The 14,118-nt window shown below is 44.5% G+C and overlaps 1 protein-coding gene across 6 annotated transcripts in view; it reads right to left on the bottom strand.

Annotated features, from left to right (window-relative positions):
• Positions 1–14,118, bottom strand: part of LOC146190537 (NPC intracellular cholesterol transporter 1-like) — a 104,160-nt gene that overhangs the window by 18,435 nt on the left and 71,607 nt on the right. For all 6 annotated transcript variants that reach the window (XM_084600939.1, XM_084600938.1, XM_084600937.1 and 3 more), the window contains 13 exons: positions 13,331–13,451; positions 12,791–13,062; positions 11,099–11,278; positions 10,923–10,986; positions 10,271–10,399; positions 9,100–9,282; positions 8,560–8,674; positions 8,262–8,389; positions 7,304–7,441; positions 6,382–6,471; positions 5,731–5,924; positions 1,388–1,512; positions 186–303 (listed from right to left, as the gene is read on the bottom strand). In XM_084600939.1, coding sequence (XP_084457065.1) covers positions 186–303; positions 1,388–1,512; positions 5,731–5,924; positions 6,382–6,471; positions 7,304–7,441; positions 8,262–8,389; positions 8,560–8,674; positions 9,100–9,282; positions 10,271–10,399; positions 10,923–10,986; positions 11,099–11,278; positions 12,791–13,062; positions 13,331–13,451 — 1,857 coding nt within the window. The remainder of the gene's footprint in view (positions 1–185; positions 304–1,387; positions 1,513–5,730; positions 5,925–6,381; positions 6,472–7,303; positions 7,442–8,261; positions 8,390–8,559; positions 8,675–9,099; positions 9,283–10,270; positions 10,400–10,922; positions 10,987–11,098; positions 11,279–12,790; positions 13,063–13,330; positions 13,452–14,118) is intronic.

The following is a 14,118-nucleotide window of genomic DNA, read 5'->3' on the forward strand; positions in this document are numbered from 1 at the left end:
ACAAGGTTAGTTACAAGCTAGAGTTATACGGATGAAAAATACCTATACAGTGAAGGCTCATTAACTCCACGGCTTAGTCCGTCCATACTAAAATAACCCATCAATTCAAAAATTCAAACGATCAGTTTTGCCAGCGGTACTATGTGGTTAACAGTCCTAGAAAATGAACTGTACGACCAACTCACGCTGAGGAACACTTTGCACCAGGCACGTCGGTCAGGAACCAAGAAAGGTAGTGCTTGAAAGTCTCGTTGGTAAATGGCTGGCTTCTCTCCACATAACAACGCTTGCATCTTCCATTTGCTAAAATTGAAAGAAGAAAATGGACGGAGAATGCCTTTACTCGGAGCCGGCTCCCGCATTTGTTCAAGTATGTGTAGCGGACCGTCCTCTCCGGAATGAGGCTGGGGATATAGATTGAAGAACAAACACAGCAACTATTGCTTCTATGCACTCCCCGACTGAGGCAAAAATTTGTAACAGCAAAGCAGTAAGTGCGGCAATTCCTAGCGCACAGCAGGAACAGGGAATTATCGAGCGCTTTGTACATAAGGATTACCTAAAAAAAGAAACACTGTATATAAATACTTGGGGTGGTGCCATTGGTTAAGCAACCATCAAGGTAATTAAATTAAAATAAGACAAATTAAAGTTTTTACCAAACATACCTACATAACAGTGTTGCTAACACAAACATGAGATGAATAAAACAGGACTACAAAATCGGCAATTGTTGTAGTATTAAAAAAACAAACCATAAAAGAAACGCATTGAAAGTAACTAACACAATCGCAAGTTAGAAGACCCATTTAAAATAAGAAAAAAAAAAATGGTGAAAGCCTTTTCTGTCTTGTCAGCCGACTCCTTCAACCACATCAGGCTGAACCCTGCTCAACTCGGCAGCAATTGGCAAACAGCACTACTCTTCAATTTTTCGCAGGACTAAGGAAAAGAAATGTGCCAGCTAGGAAAGCAGTAGCAGGAAAGCACTTGTGAAAAAAAAAAAAAAAAAAAAAAGTACACTGTTGCCTGCTCTTCTTGTCTTTGTTTTACTTCTAATAGGGCAACACAAATATCTAATTTCTAAAGCTTTGTGATTCTATCGTTTGAGTGCATAGACAGTCCTACCCACCCTACGATGGCTCTCCGTCTACCTGAGTACTGCTGGTTGAAAGGAAGGGGAAAAAGAGGGGAACTGCTTTCAATGCGGCAGCTTTATGTATAAAGTCCTTGGCATTTTTATGCTGCGGGTGACGGGAAAAATGCAGGTATGCAAATAATAAACCAAGCCTCCGAGCCAGCACACATAACTGCATCTCATACAGCCTCGCTAAGTAGTGTTAGTTCAACATACTATAGGGAACATAAACACCAGATGAGCACTCACCCTCGCCATACTGAGAGAAACAGAAGTCATGCAGCTTATCATTGGTCTCAAAGCAGCAGTCCGGAGACCGCATGTACTGAATGTACTGGTCTAGCCAGTATGACCGTAGCCTCGTCACATAGGTCCTAGAGGGGAAAAAGAAAGCCACTTGTACACCACAGAAAATGCTCAACAATGTTGGCAAACAAAAAGAAGATTCATTACTCGTCGCAAGCACACATACAAAAAAAAGCAGCATCACCTCGAAGTCCTTTTCTTTGGGCCTTGAATAGCTGACTGTACATCAGCTACATGCATAGCAGAACTTTTCTTTCTTTTCAAGCAGCTACTGATCGTGAAGAGCTTCTTTCACAAACAATATTCTTCATTAGCAAACACATAGCTTCAAACGAATCAATTCTTTGCCAACAATACACCCACAATATGCGAATTTACATATTGTGTCCCTTTTGCATCTTTATTAAACATTACCTTGGAGACCTGTATGTGTATGTACCATATATGTATATATATCCACACAGTGAAGCATCATAATAGCAAACAGGCAAAAAAATCGTAAAACATTTAGATATAGCCAAAATTCGTTGTATCAAACTTTCACTCCGGCGGCGAAATGTAGTCAAAGGACTGCAACTCAGGCGAAGGGTTGCCGAGGAGTTAATAGAGAAATGAGGCGACCATTTCCGAGTTTCAGCACTAATTTACGCTGCTCACGGCAATTTCAGAGACCTGAAAAAGTGAGCGCCAGCTGGGGTGACTTTCCTTCATGACATCATTTTTTCATAAAGTGATTACTCACAAAAAGGATGCACCTTCTACAATAAACTTGCAAAAATTATGAATTGTGCACATTATATGAGTAATTACTGTATTTACTGAAATGTAATGCAAGTTTTTTAACGATTTTTGGCTCTCAAGGTCTACCCTTGCGTTATAATCAAATACTGTGATTCAGAGAGCCTAAAACAGCACCGAGGTGCAGCCATATTCAATTCGTCACCACTCGGTTTTGGTTTTTGCGGTTTTATGATGTTATGTTGGCCACATTGGGTATCAGGAAGTCAAATCCCAGTTAGCAACACTGGGTACCAGGCAAGCCAAATCAGCCAAATTCCAATTCATCCAAAGTCAAAACGTTGCGTTTTTTGCTCGCAGGCTCAGAATAACCTTTATAACATGCTTGTCGCATCTTTCGCAGTGGATTAGTGCGGTTACTTGTTATCGCATTCGCCCGATGGCAACGTGCCGCACATAGTATGACGCTCGCTTCTAAAGAAAGCTAAGAAGAAATCTGAACTTCTATGGCAACTCGACGGCTAGACATTAACTAATCTACTATACGTAGGTGGCAGATGCAGCAGGAGGTGATTTTTAAATGTGAGCCTGACTGCAAAGGCTTCTAACGACATCGTCTGGCAGGACGAGAGTGAAAAGGAAGACTGTTTCAGAGAACTGCCTCAGGCGACGAATGAGAGTTTTTGATGAGACTGCAAGGGACAAAATGTCTATTAAAGGTACTTTTTCAAACGCTTATCTCGCGTTCCATTCATGGTTTTATTTTTTCCCATTGGGCGATATGCAGTTGCCATTCATGTTACATTCACTGTCATATTACATCCGAGTTAATTCCGTAGCTAAAATCAATATTTTCCCAACTGAGGTAAGCAAGTCTGCTACAATAAACAGTTTTTGGCAGTGTTAAGAAAGGGTGCTATTGCAGACTGCAGTTGCAAAAATAAATGCAGGATGGCTCGAGAAAGGCAGACAGAACAAAATGTTGTCACCATGGGAGAGTTGAATCCCGCCACAACGAATACCGCCACAACGAAATTTCCGCGACAACGAATAATTTTTTATTCCCCGCGAGTATCCTATAAGAATTAATGGCCTAAATTTCTCTGCACAACGAACCATTTTTGCAGAGCGTTTCCGCTTCAACGAAATTTTCGCGTTCAAAATCGAAACCGAAACTAGTTTTATTGGCGAGAAGTCCAAGTCAAATCCAAAGCCACATTAAGCATGAAATCACGTGATTGCAGTTCCGCCATTTTGGCTTTGTGTCGTGGTCGCGTTGTTCACTCGCTGCCTTTCTCTTCGACAACGACGAGTTTTCATCCGCAGGACACGATGGCAACGCAAGTGAAAAAACGCAAAACTCTTTCCCTTGAGCAAAAAGCTCAAATAATCGCCCAAGCAGAAAGCGGAAGGAAGAAAGCGGCAATTGCTGAAGACTTCGGAATTCCTGCAAGTTCGCTGTCAACGATTCTAGGCAATAAGGACAGCGTGAGAACGGCACTTGCTTCAGGCACATCCTCGAAGCACAAAAAGGTGACGCGGCCCCTCCATGAAGAGTTGGACAAAGCAGTGCATGCGTGGTTTGTGGAAGCACGAGCCAGCAACGTCCCCCTGTCCGGAAGCATCGTCCAGCAGAAAGCCTTGAACTATGCATGCCTACTTGGCATTGATGATTTTAAAGCCAGCATTGGCTGGCTAAACCGTTTCAAGGCCCGCCATAACATCGTTGGAAAAGTGTTGTGCGGCGAGTCAATGTCAGCAGACGTGGACGGAGCAGCTGCTTGGAAGGCGAGTAACATGGCCGGAATTTTAAGCAACTTCGCGCCTGCAGACATTTACAACGCCGACGAGACCGGGCTATTCTACGAGATGTTGCCGGCTAGGACGCTCGACTTCAAGGGGCAGCGCTGTCACGGCGGCAAACACAGCAAAAAACGCATCACAGTGCTGCTTTGCACAAACATGGATGGCTTGGACAAGCGTCCGCCGTTAGTCATAGGCAAAAGTGCCAAGCCGCGCTGTTTTAAGGGAACTCGTAGCCTACCTGTGCAGTACAAGGCGAACAACAAGTCATGGATGACCCGCGCTATTTTCACCGAGTGGATGATGGCATTCGACCGCGACATGAAGCGGCAGGGCCGTAAAGTTTGCTTGCTTTTGGACAATTGTTCAGCGCATCACTCCGACGAAGTCAAGCTCACTAACACGGAGCTGAGGTTTTTCCCTCCCAATTGCACGTCTGTCTTACAGCCTCTCGATCAGGGCGTGATTCTTAGCCTGAAGCGCGCTTACCGCGGGAGGTTAATTCAGCGGCTGCTTTTTAACACTGAAACCGGCCGAGACACGAAGGTGGACTTGTACGTGGCACTGCAGATTATGTCTGCTGCCTGGAGCACACTGGGGCGCTCAGTAATTGCGAACTGTTTCAGGCACGCCGGATTTGCCGAAGGTCGACCCGTACACTCTGCTGGCCTAACACCAGGCGTTACAGGCGACGACGAAGAGGCGTCACCGGCTCCGGGGATCGCGGCCGCCTGGAAAACGCTGGGAGAAATAGGAACCGTGCCGCCTAATCTCGAGCTCGACGAATACATCGGCGCTGACGCTTGTGTTGTTGTTCACGAAGATGTGAGTGATGAGCAGATCATAAAAGCTGCCCGGAATGATAAGGACTCTTCCGATGAAGAAGACGACGACGTACAGGAAGCGCCGGCTGCGGCAACCGCCGTACAGGTGATGGACGCTTTTGATGTCATCAGGAATTTCGTTGCTGTCCGAGACGACGATGTTGCAATGGGTTTGCTGACCGAGTGCGAAAATCGCGTGACGGCGTTGCTCGCCGTGAAGCGTAAGCAAACCAAGCTTACAGATTTTTGGCATTAAACGCCTTTGCTGCTGCTTGGGCAATTCTTTCTGCGTTTCACGTCAAATTTTTGCGATAACGAATTTTTTTTCGTGCACCGTGAATTTCGTTATAGCGGGATTCAACTGTATACTGTGTTGTATAGCGCGTCACAAGGCATCCTGGCAAGATTGTGCCAGCCATAAAGCCAGCGGTTTCCTTCCCTTAGTTCAAGTGCCCTCCGAGCATGAGATAATTACTTCCTTTCCTTTTCTTATCACCAATTATTAACACAAGAGCTTTAATGAACCCATTCACCAGAAAATCTGGCGTCGGTGTTGCGAGAGAAAGATCACAAGCATGGCGCTGGCAGGCAGTAGCTGGTAGCTGACATGGCCGCACAAGTGATTGGACATAGCATTTCTTGATGTTACATTTGGCAGGAACTGCCAACTCGGGCTGCTCCTTTCATATGGCAGGGTGATACCAGAATCAGCCTGCCAGGACCCTTGGATGCTGCGCCAGACACGTTACCCCTAGGCCACACAAGCACGTTCATATGGCTTGGTTAGGACGGTGCTTTATACGTCGGGTGGTAGCCTATGCTATCGAGTCATACCCTTGAAGGCCAAGCTCAAGTGTGCGCCACAATTTTCTTATTTCAGCCTTCTCGTTCAGCAACACCTCAGGCCTGCAAGAGTCTCACCTGTTGCTGAGCAGCGTGAGCTGCTTGAGCTTGGCTCCGACGGAGTCCTGGTCGCACACCTGCTCGTTGATGCATAGCCGAGCCTGCTTCTTGACGTCCGTGTAGTCATAGTTCTCGGTCACCATGAAGTACACAGGGGGCCCAACCTGGAGGTACTTCTTCAAGTAGTCAAAGTACTGCTGCAAGTACGAGTCCTGGAAAGAGAATGCAGGGGAATAAGAGGAATAGATAATCATTCTCTAGAGAGTGCAGAGAGCGTCCTGGGTGAGTGGTTAGCGAGTGCCCATTTGTTGTTGGTAACTGTCACCTCTTCCACAGCAGTGTCAGTCACACAACTCATCCAAGGCTCGAAAAGGCACAAGCTACGTATGTGCTGATACATGCCACAATTAGGCAGCAAAAAGATCAGCCAAGTGAAGCAAACAATGAGTCAGTTGATTATAGCAGGCATCTCTCGTTTCAAAAGACTATGCCATGACTTTTTCATGCATGGCTCTTCTTTCTCATGGGTGTCAGGCTCACCTACGAGCATGCCCCGCTGTGTACTGTGTCAGCTCTCCCAACAGTATGGTCATTAAACTGCGGCTGTTTATGCAAGACCATAGGTTTTTAAAGACTACAGGATCAATGATGGCTTCCACACAAACACACCTGAGGCATGGCAAGTTCTTGGTCCAGGCCGATTTCAATCTTGCCTATTACGGCAATGGAGGAACACAGCCATCCGATGAAGGATACCATCTGAGAAGAGAGAAAAAAAATAAGGAATGCGCCATAAGCTGCAGTTCACACTTGCACGTGTATGCAAGACAGCCCAGGTGACGGAGGTAAAATTTTCGCTAAAATGCGTGCACTTGAAGACTTGGCAACACGAGTTAAATGATCACATAATCACTCTACAGCTCCTGACCACTCAGTTCATGCTGCCAACTGTACCATATGCTGAAAATTGTTCTTTTGTAGTGAAAGCTACACTGCGTTAGGTTTTCAAGCCGTGGGCACAGCACCGTACCACGCGACCGTTGCCTAGCAGCTGTCCCGTGGTATAGACCGAGAGCTGGCCCAGGAGCTGGAGGAGAAAAGAAGAAGAGAAAGAAGGAAAAAGAAGAAAAGGAAGTAAAAGAAGTAGAAGACAGATAGCTCGGTAGTTGGTAGAGGCGAACGACAACAGCGAATTGCTAGGATAGAAGGCTCGTATGAATGTTGTGACGGCGGCACATTAAATCTAGGTGTCCGCAGAAAAATTCACTGCAACACTAACAGCTTTCGCTCTATCACTAGGTTCAAGCCGTGCTAAAGCCCCCACAATTTTTTCTAAGACATCTTAGATTTTTTGGCGGCTGAGAAACCTGCAAACACTACACTACTTTAAATGTGGCCATGTCACGTCTATCTGTAAGCCACATCATTAAAGTACCACTAAAACACAACAGCAGAAGTGACAATTTTTCACAAGAGAGGCCACATCAGAAATAAGGTGAAGCAATAGAATGTATGAACTTCCAAGTGGCACAGTTCAAAATTTGCAAAAGGAAAAAAAAAAAAAAAACACCAACGGCAAAAGCACACTCACCACTACAACCCGCACAGAGTCGCTGAGCAGGAAAGGTGCATAGACAGTCTTGAAGAACTTGTACAGCAGGCTAGTATTTTCGCCAGGCTTGTTTTTCTTTGAAGCCTTTATGCAGAAACAAAGGTCTAGGCGGTTGCTCTACAATTGAGGTGTGGAGAGAGAGAGAGAGGGAGAGAGAGGATTCTGTAAGCCACACGGCGCTGAGTAACAAAAACGCCCATGGGCCACACGATCTCTCAGGCTCAACTCGACAGAAGAGGATTTTGAGAATTTTTCATTAAGATAGGACAGCATGATTTTACATGGAGTGCTGTTTGACAAATGCTAGATCACAGGCCACATTTCGCTCGTGGTTTGAAAACAGCTGTAATAATGACAAGAAGAGTTATGTTTGCACAATACCAATACACGAGAGCCTTGCTTCTCGCTTCTACTGAAAAGTGGCTGCCACAATCAGGATTCGATTCCGCATCTTTGTGTTAACAGTCAAGCGTTCTAACCACTGAGCCACAGCAGCGGGGTGGCTATCGACAAGAAGAATAAATAGAAAATTTGGATTTCTTGAAATCTGTCATAGCAGCAATGGTTCACTCTGCCAATAGGCTTAACTAAGCCCATTCGACTGTGCACACATTAGTCATCTTTCTTCTTTTACTGCAGTTTTCGGCTGTGTTCGAACAAAGAAAAAATATAGAGCTTTATTGGAAAAGTTAGTTTCCAGATGGCAGTGCATGCCAAATAAAGAAGAAGCCGTGAGTGGCCTTTTCTCATCGCAGCGCACAAGGAAATAAGGATTCCCTTATCCCGCAAGTTTCTGAACTTAAAATACCAGAAAAAAAGATTTGTTCTTTTTCCATCGTCCAACAATGATTTAAAAGCGTTTCTGTCCTTTCTTTTTTGAACAAACGAAGTTGTTCAAGGAGGAAAAAAAAAAAAAAAAGAGAAGAGGAACACCAACCTCTTGGCGCAGCGTGTCCATGGTGAACAGGGAGAGGAAGCAAGTCATTTGCAGGAAGAAATTTATGAGCAGCGCAACACCAGCATAGAGTGCAAAGATCCGCACTGCGGGAGTTTCTGTCAAGGCACCTGCACAAAGATCAGAGAAAAACACTGCCAGTGAAGTGGGGGCACACCATTTGCCAGCGAGAGAAGCACGTGCCATTCCAAATTAGTGCCCTTAACATTTGCACGCACACCGAAAGAATCTAATAACAGTGCCACATCACACTCTGCAAAACAATCGATGAGACACGCACCGATAAAGAAGCAGGCCGACATGGAGACACTGGACAGCATCATGCTGGGAGCCACCTCGCCCACCAGACGGCCCACCTGCTCCACCGTTGTCTCTCCTTCGCGACGTTCATCGCGCTGCACAGAGAGAGATAAATATGATCCAAATATGATGAAAAGGTGCTAATCGCTCGCCACACTGCACGAGCACAGGGCCCTGAATAAGCTTCCACTGAAACCAAACCAAACAGCTGGCTGTCTGCAAATACAGGGATCGCCATGAAGTTGGCGCCACCTCCGGCATATTTCGTGAGCTGCGCTAAGTGCCACGCAGAAATGAAAACAACATTGACTTAAAAGATGGAGCAATGGTTTTCATTCACTACACCGACCATCAACTGAAGGCAGCATAACAATGTGACTGGGCACTTATCTTTTCACAGGTACTACTGTATTGCTCAGTGTTGTCTCTACCGACAACATTTTCTTCTACAAGTCACAATATGTCCCCGTTACTTTCCCCCCCCCGAGCATCAGCGGTTGCCAGCAGGGGTCAGACGCACCTGAAACTGCTGCACCAGGATGAAAATGTTGTCAACACCAACAGCAAGCACGAGGAAGGGGATCACTTCGACAATAATGAGTGTCGCGGCGACGTTGAAAAAGCTGAAGATGCCCAGTGAAGCGACCACAGAGAGCAGCACGATCAGCACACCCACCAGGCCAAGCGAAATCTTTGAGTCAACCTGTGAAGGATAACACAAAAGCACCATACCAACTTAGTGATGTAGAACACAGGATATGCTGAAGATGACAAAGTATATTTAAAAGAAAAAGAGGAGAAAAAAAAATCATTTGGTGAAGGATTTTATGCCTGATGGAATTGACAAGAATCGAATTCTCGATCTTCTTTTTTTTTTTTTAAGATTGCCTCTTCCAATCTCTCTACAATTAAATTGTTTCTTTGTTAATTGCCACTGAGAGATTCAGGCACGGCAAGGCATACAGAAAAGCAGTAAACGATTACAGCTCATTTTGAATTGTGAATAAAATTGTGAACCAACACAAAGGTACTACCTTTGTGACAACCAGGGGAAAGCATGAGGTATCGCAACATGGTACTTAGATCAACCCGTAAAACAATGTCAGCTTGCAATGACAGAAACAATAAAATAGAGATAACCACAAGTTACTTTTATGATTACCTTAATGCAGCAGCTTAAACAAATATTCATTCAAACCTCCCACAATTTTCATGTGTTCTGGCACTGCCAACAAAAGCACAGAAATGATAAAACTGGAAAGACTTAACCAAGTAACAAAATAACCCGGGGAAGTAGCCAGAACTTGCAAAAGTGGGGAAGTAGACACACCAACTACACTGTAATGCATCAAATGTTCCCCCCTCCCCCGCACCCCTCGTTTATTGGGTTGGTATGGGGGGTGTAAATGACAACAGGTTGAAATTGTGCTTAGTTTGTTTCTGATCATAGTTTACTTAGCTGCTTTCTTGCCCTTTCGAACCAGCCACCACTTAAGTCTCTCCTTGTAACCTACACATTATCAACAACTTACAAAATAAATCTTTACAAAATAAACAATAAAACTAATTACAAGACAAGAATGCATATCCTTAACTTTTGCATGCTTTTCAGGGGAAAAGACACATGACACACCACTTAAGCGAACTAAGGTCACTAACACAGTAAGGCAAGTTAAAAAAAAAAAGCTCACCAAAAGTCTACTGCAACTGTTGATGTCACCCAGTGCGATCGCAATGTAAGCGAACATGATGATATAGCTGATGCCAACCGTAACGACGTCCGAATGGCTCCCTCGCTCCAGCTCATCTTCAATGGACCGCTACAAATGAAGACAAACGGCGTGATCAGCACGCAGTGCGTTTCATGGCAGATGACGTAAATTATAGGAAAATTGCGTGCTTCTTTTCATAACATTCACATGATGTTAGTGCTACGCCCCGCTTTTACAAGAACAGTGTACCTTCAAACACATAGAGTAGGTTTTTTCTTTTTCTCGAAAATGAAATCTTAAAAGCACCTTATGCTGAGGCATGCTTTAAATCGTGCTCAATTACCCGTTTGCTGCTATTGAGTCCGACTAAAGATATCACAAACACAGTGTAAAGTAAAAGCAGCAGAAATGTCAGTAATATCTTACCCTTAGCATATACAACAATGAAGTGTAGTAGCAAATTACTTATTTTCCCCCCGATAGCTTTATGCCTTTCGATACTTTGCATGCTTAAAGAAACAGTGCAACAATGACAGGAGCTTCAAATTACAAATGATGCCTGCAGCAGAGTGATGCTCTTAACCTTGTGAATTAATAACACTACAGGTGGAACAAATATGCAATACAGTACCTCAGCCATGAAGGCGATGGTCATTATTTCCGAGTTGTTGTAGCTTTTCATAAGCTTGAGGAACCTGAAAGAAAGTCCCAGATTAGTTAGCCCAGTTGGGTTTGATTATTTTTAAACGCACGCTACCGCCCCTCCACTAACCGGAAGGAGGTCATCCCAAACAAGGAAGCACTCACTCTTTTTCCCAGGCGAGGGCCGGGTACTTCTTCGCTTCGTCGTTGTAGTTGGTCACCGGAATGGTGATAACCAGAGCAGTGGCCATGTGGAAGTCCGTACCATTGAATCCACCCAACACCAGCGAGATGTCATCAATGGGTCCACCGTATTTTGCAAAACAGCCTGCATTGGAGGCACTCCTGTTGGTGGAATGACCAAGAAAGAAAACTGTAACAAGTATTTAGACATGCTGCAACATGTAAACTCATACCTTGCGAGGACAGTAGACATGACATGACACACACACAAAAAAAAACAACAACCTCAAATTGCACTCGAACAACCCCACCCCGTCATTTTTCTCAAACACTACAGAGCATTTGCGGGCATGAAATAACCAAATGCAAGCAAATGAACAGTTCAACAAACTGGATGTTTATGTCCCAGGTACAATATAATTAAAAAGACAAAAGGCAGCCCCACTTTTTGGATATGGTAAAACAAAAAATGTCACGTAGAACAAAGGTTAGATGCGAGTATTTGTAACATGTCGCACAATGCGAAAACTGTAGATGGTGCTTGTTGCACATTTGTTTGATCTGCGTGAGGGCTATCTGAGGGAGCTCAAGATACCCAACACTTCTATAGGCAAACATGGCGGGCCTTTTAACTTCAGTCACAGACTGAGAAAGTCGCATACAGTAACTATGTAAATACAAGAGATACTCAAGGGACCCAAAAAAGATGTCTCTTGTAACCAAGGTCTCTTATAACCAAAACTTTTTACCAACTCGTATGTGCGGCAGTTTAAATTAACTAAATTCTGTTCCATATCAGTGTCCTGTTTTGTTTATGTCAGGAACCAAGAAGGAGTGCCTCCTCTTGACAAAACCTCATTATTGTTTCAGCCACTGCCATCACATTCCTGTGTGACTGAAACAACAGGCACATTTTGACGTGTGACTGAAACAATGATGTTTTGACTTCCCAGTCAAGAGGAGGCACTTCTCGTTTCCCGACATATTGCAGCAAAAAAGGACACTGATATGTAACCGAATTTAGTTCAGGGAATCTAAACTGCTGCACATGAGTTGGTACGAGTCAGCTGCGTTGCATGAGCGTACCTGGGTGTCTTATAAATAGTGAGGAAGTTACTTTAGGGACCTGCAAAAGTTGTCCTTAGTAACAGAGTCTCTTTTGTAACCATGTCTTTTCTATGCAATGTTGTTAACATGGTAAACATAGGAAAACCAACCAAACCATTTTCAAGTGTCTCTTATAACCAAGTGTCTCTTGTAACCATGTCTCTTGTAATGAGATTTTATAAGGTTCCATAACATGCAACGACATCTCACAGTATGCAGGCACCTAGTGTTTCACCTCCATCAAAACACGGCCGTCGTGGTCAGACGAACCTGGGTAATCTTTGGCTTACTAGTTGAGCACCTTAACCATTGAGCCAAATCCAACACACAAAAAAAGAAGCTGCTAGCAGAGATCTATCAACCCTGCAGCTTGCAAACACCACATTGGCATATCAGCTTTCTAGATGCTACCCTTAAATGCCCTGAATGGATCAATGTGATCCCAGCCATCGAAAACTGCACTTGTCTTTATCAATATTAGCCATGCAGAACTCATACGAGACGCTCTTAAAAGGCTGTGCTGGAGAAAAGTTGAGAGTAGGCCACACTTCTTTGAATTATACTTACTTGCTGCAGTTATCAAAGTGCTGAAGATAGGACAGAGGATCGATGCCATCCGTCAGGTTGAGCTTGGCAAGGTCGTCCTGGAAGTAGGCAAACACACTCTGCACCGAACAGTGCTTGTTGAGTGGTGACAATGGTGCCAGGCAAACGTCGTAGATGGTCACGTTCTTCAACTCTTCGGGCTTGTAAGTTTCCTCATCCTCCTCGTGAAGAGGCTGTCCATCGGGACGAAGTTTTCCGACCACCGCCTCAACAGCTAACTGCAGCTTGAGAGCCTGCAAAGCAATGAGAAAGTAAAATATCAAAGTCACGCAGACGGAGGTTACATCAATGTGGTTGGTAGCACATCATCGTTTCGTTCCGTGTTGCACGGATTACAAGCTAATCATACATAGCGCATATCGCTGCCACATGCTGTGCTAAGTTATCTGTGCTTATCATCATGTCTTTCGTTTTTCCCACAAGCCACTTTGAAGTTCTAAAGAAATCTACAGAAATCAAGCTTTTTGTGCTGCAAGCGAAAGAGCAAAAAAAAAGTAGCACCTCTATCATGAAGTTCTTCTCGAATGCTGGCCCAAACGTCTTGTTCACTCCAGCTTTCTCTACAATGAAGAAGTCCTGGGCTTTTGGACGCAGGATGATCTGCTCCACACGGTAGAAAGGACTGCAAAAAAAAAAAAGGACAGAATATGATATGTGAACAACACTGCAGCTGTGTTTTGAGGTCTGCCCTACACATGTGGAAATAAAACAGGCGTTCGAAGCCCAATGCTTTTCGCGGCGTACGAGCTGGTATGAATACACAAATTACATATCGATGGGAGATGTTCAAAATGCGAAGTGTTCTGACGACGCTGGTAGTGACCGACATTTTGTCCGAGGTGCAGTCAAATTTTCGCTGCTGGTTGCTGTGTGGCTACCACTTCACCTCGAAGAATCCTTTTACCATTTGCCACTCGTGGCACAAAGTCGTTTGGTTTTAAATGCTTTGAGCATACATGCATATTAGTGCTGACCTGAAACAAAGGGGCTTCATGCTGTTTGACGGCAATTATCCGTCTTCAGCAAAGGACAGGGTCTCATGAAAGCCTGTGATAGGAGACCTGAACACTAAGTGATTGAGAGTTTAGCAGCAATTAAAGGGAACATTAGCGACAAAATTGTAATATTGCGCTGCTCTGATGGCGAGAAGAATGCCCCGTACATATAAGCGCGAACTTAGCACAGAATCCAACTGAACAAGCACCAGGTTGCGAAATACAAATTACATATGTAGCCACTCGAATGGCACAACTCTCTCGGGACTTGTTCTCGCGGAAGCACAGCATCAT

This window comes from Amblyomma maculatum, chromosome 4 (genome assembly GCF_055883805.1).
Source record: "Amblyomma maculatum isolate TAMU_Amacu chromosome 4, ASM5588380v1, whole genome shotgun sequence".
Taxonomy (NCBI): domain Eukaryota; kingdom Metazoa; phylum Arthropoda; class Arachnida; order Ixodida; family Ixodidae; genus Amblyomma; species Amblyomma maculatum.